The sequence below is a fragment of the Molossus molossus genome, unplaced genomic scaffold (genome assembly GCF_014108415.1).
Source record: "Molossus molossus isolate mMolMol1 unplaced genomic scaffold, mMolMol1.p scaffold_m16_p_5, whole genome shotgun sequence".
Taxonomy (NCBI): domain Eukaryota; kingdom Metazoa; phylum Chordata; class Mammalia; order Chiroptera; family Molossidae; genus Molossus; species Molossus molossus.
Window position 1 is genome coordinate 12,663,188 of NW_023425388.1, and position 5,572 is coordinate 12,668,759.

The 5,572-nt window shown below is 54.7% G+C and overlaps 1 protein-coding gene across 3 annotated transcripts in view; it reads right to left on the reverse strand.

The window, feature by feature from the left end:
* LSS (lanosterol synthase) overlaps positions 1-4,822 on the reverse strand; it is a 29,651-nt gene extending 24,829 nt beyond the window's left edge. Inside the window, exons 1-4 of one of the 3 annotated variants that reach the window (XM_036242881.1) lie at positions 4,654-4,822; positions 4,141-4,306; positions 2,302-2,440; positions 511-619 (exon numbers count right to left, since the gene is read on the reverse strand). In XM_036242881.1, coding sequence (XP_036098774.1) covers positions 511-619; positions 2,302-2,440; positions 4,141-4,306; positions 4,654-4,667 — 428 coding nt within the window. In that variant the 5' untranslated portion in view covers positions 4,668-4,822. The remainder of the gene's footprint in view (positions 1-510; positions 620-2,301; positions 2,441-4,140; positions 4,307-4,653) is intronic. The other 2 variants (XM_036242882.1, XM_036242880.1) reach the window with 2 other exon arrangements.
* Between the last annotated feature and the right edge of the window lie 750 nt (positions 4,823-5,572).

The following is a 5,572-nucleotide window of genomic DNA, read 5'->3' on the forward strand; positions in this document are numbered from 1 at the left end:
GATATTTCAACATCTGTCATGACATGCTGGTACCCACAGGCCAGAGCCAGGGACCACAACCCTGTTGAGGAGGCAAGCAGAGGCTGAACTGTCTCCCTAAGATTCTGTATTGAAGGTTGGTGGTGTGGATTTGGCCCATGATCAGGGTGGGAGGCAGTTGACCATCTTGGGGGAGGGCCCTGAACCCAGAGCAAGCCCTGCCACGGAAAGGCAGGCTGAGACTAAGGAAAGCTGACCTGCCCCTGCTGTACCTGCTGCCACCCCAGAGACAGATAATTTCCTTCTGCCTTAGTGATAACAGCCAGATGGTTTTCGCTGTGGGTAAGGGTCTCGAGTCTCTAAGATAGTCATGAAACCAATTTATAACACAAGCTATGACACTGAATACTCCCCCCACCCACCCCAGGTCCAGTTATAGTCACCCTACCCCTCAACAGGTACATGTCCTACACAAGAACAGCTGTGCACATGCATGCACACATGGGCAGTGACAGGGCTAGGTAGACTCACAGGCCCCAGCCACCATCCGGGAGCTGCACCGACCGCAGGTACCGCACAATTTCTTCTCTGTATCCAGCTGGCAAAGGGATGTGCGCCACGTAGCACGTGATCAGGAGGCCTATGTGGCAGAAAAGATGGCCATCACTGGGAGCAGGCACTCAGCACTGTTAAGCCCAGCCCCTTTCTTCCTGAGGACCCCTACTGACTGGGAGCTATTCCCAAGGTTCTCCTTCCCACAGAAACAAGCCTGGGAAGGCTGCTCCTCCTGGCACCATCAGGTACTCTGGGAACAGGCCCCAAACACAGCAGCAACAGCATGAATGACATTCCCCACACAGGGTGTGTGGAGCTCTTCCAACCACTCCAAGACCCCATGAGGTTGTCACGCCTGGTGGGGCACCCCTGGATGGGTAACGCTTACTTATATATTTCCATTTTACAATTTATTTACTAGCATGTCACTTTGCAAATGGGGGAAATAGACAACAATAAACAGCCACAAAGAACCTCCCCTTCCTGGCCTGGCACTCCTGAGCATGATGCTCAGAGGCTGCCCCGCAAACCCACCCCCAGCATCGGCTACATCAGCCACATGCCTGTGACACCCTGCATAGGGGTCTGAGGGTAAGCCCGGCCACAATGGTTGTGGAGCATTGCTGGACTCTGGTTCAGAGGCATGAAAGCCCTGGTAGTCACACTGACCACAGACATGCCCTGGAAGGGCAGCTAGATGCTGAGCGCCACAGAGGCTCAGAGAAACCAAACCCATCTCCTTTCAGAACAGTCATGACACTGTTAAGACAGGAAACATATACAGACACAAAGCAGAGCCAGTGTATTCACCCATTTTACAGGAAAGAAAACTGAGGCACAGGCCCTAAGTGGTAGGGCTAGGGCTGCAGCGCAGGGGGTTGGACCTGGAATCAGTGCTCACCAGAGGGATGCACATATATACACATATGATCAAACAAGATTCTCATCATCCCCATGTTACAGGTAAGGTGGCCAACGCACCTGAAGTCCTATCACCTTGCCCAGGGTCAAAGAATACAGTGGGCAGAGTCTCAACAGGCTCTATGTGGATTAAAGGGAAGGAAGTGCCCTTGACTAGTCCCCATGGGCAGACCCATGGGCCTCTGGACAGAAAGATCAAAGCTGTACAATCCAGGAGTCAGCAGGGCTTGAAGGCAGGTAGATGGGAGCCCCAGGGACCTGCAGTGCCCTCCCACCAGGAAACGGGGTCCTTGTGCATACTTTTCTAGAAGGAGATTTCCCAAACTACAAGACAGTATTTTAGAGAAACATTTACAGGATGCAATAGTCTTGTCTAGCCAATCTAACTCCATGTTCAGAGGGCACAGCAGCAATCCTCCTGGCATACACCAACCCGGACCTATCCCTCTTCAAGGGATGCTAGAGCTGCCCACAGGGGATTAAAGACACCCACCAACCACCCTGCCTGCCTCTGGCACCTTTGCACAGGCTCAGCCTTCCATCTGGAGTGCACCCCCACTCTGCACTAGGACTCAAGAGCCACTCCTTCCCCACCCCCAGAGCATCCCTCTCTTCCCTTGTCACAACACTGGGCTCGTTGTGCCTTCGCGTCCCTCTCCCAGCACCAACACCAGGAAAACTAGCGTGCAGGGAAACTCTCCCCAGCCCTTTTCTACATGAGCTCTTGGGTGTGCACCTGCTCACTTATTCACACCACATATACCCAGGGCCTGAACTAGGTCAGGCCAGTTCCCCAATGATGCCCCAGGGTGGCCTCACCCACAGGTCAGGGCAGCACCCTCCTACCTGGCAGAAGGAAGAGTGGGCCACCATAATCACCCGCCCAGTGCCCGTCCTCAGCCTGCAGTCCCATGTAAAATGTCATCCCATTCAGAGCCCCCTCATGAGCTGTGTGGGCTTTGGGCAAGTCTTTAAAGTAATTCCCCTGTAAAAAAGAAAAGAGATGAGGCTTGAGGGGGCTCTGTGGCCAGGCTAAAGGAGAACTCATCACTTATAGCCCAAGTCAAAATAATTAATCTGCATTACTTTAAATAAAAAATCTGAAACTCTTTGATGGCAGTATTACCAGCTCAGCAAAGTAAAAGGACAGTTCGTTCTCATGGCTTTGCTTTCAAATATGTTTGCAAATTTCTTTACAACTTCTCCAAGACATCCTAAATACCCCTGGCTGTTTGCTCAGTGGTTACAGCATCAGCCCACAGTTCTGAGAGACCTGGGTTCGGTTCCCACTAAGGGCACATATCTTGATTGCAGTTTGTCCCGAGCCCTGGTCGGGGTCATGTGGGTGGCAGCCAGTCGATGTGTCTCTCTCACGTTGATGTTTCTCTCTCTCTCCCTTTCACTCTATGTGAAGATGAATGCAAAAGTGAGGATAAAAAATAATAATAATAAATTTTTTTTTAATCCTAAATAAATACAGTCGGCCCTCATTTATCGCGGTTAATCAGTTCCAGACTCTACCGCAATAAATGAATTTCCGCGAAGTAGAATTCTTTTTTTTTTTTTTTATCCTCACCCGAGGACATTTTTCCACTTTTTGTTCAGATAGAGCGGGAGGGGGGGGGAGAGAGAGAGAGAGAGAGAGAGAGAGAGAGAAACATCGACGTGAAAGGGACACATCGAGTGGCTGCCACCCGCACGACCAACCAGGGCCAGGGACAAACTGCAACCGAGGTACATGCCCTTAGCCGGAACCAAACCCGGGTCTCTCTGGACCACAGGCCGACGCTCCAACCGCTGAGCCAAACCGGCCAGGGCGAAATAGAATTCTTTATATACAGTTGTCCCTTGCCACTTCGAGCTCCGGACTTTCGACTTCCGCAGCTTCACTCTATGGCGGTTTTTTCAATGATGGTATATAGTATTTGAAAAAACCGCAATACAGTGAAGCCTCAAAAGTTGAAGCGTGAAGTGGCAAGGGACAACTGTAAACCAAGTGCCCAAGAGTGTCTGGTGGGGCACCTGAAACTCAGGCCTCTCACAGGAAAGGGCCAAGGGACCGGACAGCGACTGGAGTCCAGGGCACAACCAGGAGATCCCATTCATATTGCATACTCTTTGACTAGCTGAATTTCTCATATGAAATTCACTGGATAAAAAAAAACACAACACATTTTTTTCTGACCTGGCCAAGAGATTCAGTTGGTTGGAGCATCATCCCATACAACAAAAGGTTGGAGGTTCAATTTCCGGTCAGGGCACATACCTAGGTTTCGGGTTCGATCTCTGGTCAGGGTGCATAAACTAATCGATGTTTCTCTCACATGGATGTTTCTCTCTCCCTTCCTCTCTAAAATCAGTAAAAACATATCCTCCGTTGAAGATTTTTTTTAAAAAAACTTTTTTTCTGAATAAAAAAATTTAGGGCAGTTTCTTACTCATGCTTAAGTGATAGAGGAATTGAAGCAAAGGGGTCCATTCAACTCATGCCCTATCTTTAACCAGCTTTAGTGACATGTGGCCCAGGCCTTACCTTACACATCCCTTCCATTTTAACGAGGAAGAAAATACCCTTCACATGTAGCTTTTGAAAGCTCCCTGTTGGTTCTTGGTGCTCCTGGCTAAGGAAAGGGGATTCTAGCAGGAGTCCCAGGCATTGTGTGGGAAGCAGACTTGAGCACCTACAGTGTCCAATCCCACGGAGTGAGCTTCCAGCGCAGTCTGCTCCCGGCGGGGGTCGTCCTCTTGAAAATATGTCCACACCTGCCTTCCCCTCTCACAGCTGAGTCGCCAGCGGCTGAGGTCAGTGGCGGGCTCTGTCTTATAGGGTCCCCCTCTACGACGCAGACACCTGAAAACGATCGTGAGTGGCCATCCTGCCTCGTCTTTAGGTCAGAGCCCAGAGGTCTTACTTCCAACAGCCCACAGGTAGGCTGGTATCCTCACCTCCCAAATGGAAACACTCTCGGCGCCATTTCTGCCTCTAGCTACTGTCCCATTATCTGTCGTGGCGAGTGGAGACTCCGGCCACCAGGGTCCCCAGGACCCCCACTCCACCGGGCTCTCCTCAGCCCCGCTCCCGCCCGGTGGCCCCCAGCCCACGTGGAACCTCGGCTGGAAGCACCCTTTCCGCGATGACCCCCTCCTCAGCATGCCGACCGCGCTCTCCCTTGTAGAATCCGGAGCGCAAGGACTCACGTTCCCTCCGTCATGACGGCCGCCGCGACTTCTGCAACCTAAGCACGGAGCCAGGAGCTCTCCTTGGACGCACTTCGCCCCCCACTCCTCCACTGACCCACCAAGCGCGATGGCAAGATGCCGGAACAGCCAATCAGAACGGCGGAGAACGAGCCCTTTGCAGTACCCAGCCACTGCCGTGATCAGGCGCTAGACACCCGACCGCGGTGGGGGCGGGGCCTGAGTCCAGAGGGTGTGGCGCGGAGGACGAGACGGGACCTAAGGCGGGAAAAGGCGGGGCGGGGCGGGTCCTGGGTTCGGTGGGCGCGGCATGGTGGACGGGGCGGGACCAGGGCGGGACGAGGCTGGTTCTATGGGCAGGGTCAGGGATAGGTGGGCGGGGGGAGAGGGCAAGAGGGACCTGGGGGCGGGGGCGGGGGCGGGGCTGGAAGAGCCGGGGCAGAGCGTGGCCAGCCCGGACTCAGTGGGCGGGGCCAGCAGCTGGTGACAGGGCCGGGCCGGCCGCAAATTCACGCGGGATTTCCGTGTCCTCCGAGCGACTAGTGGGGTGAAGACCTGCGACCGGGGCTGAGGTGGGCCTGGCTGGGGTGGGGTGGCCCTGTGAGGAGATGAGGACGGCCCCGTCCCGCAGGAGTTCTGGAGGTCAGGGGGATGTGGGGAGCGAGGCTCAGGCTGAGCGGACAGCGAGGGCCAAGGCCGGAGGCGGGGAGGAGCTCGCGCCCTGGAGGAGTACCCGAGGCGGTGGCTGGAGGTGCGCGAGGGAAGGCGGTTGGCTGCGGGCTCCTGGCCGCGACGAGGGGGGGAGGTCTCCGGAGGACAGGAGCTATGGAGAGAGGGTAGCGCGCTCCTCAGGAGGCCGCGCCCCAGGGTGCCCGGCGGGGCTGGGCTGGTGAGGCCAAGGAGCCTCCGCGGCCCAGGG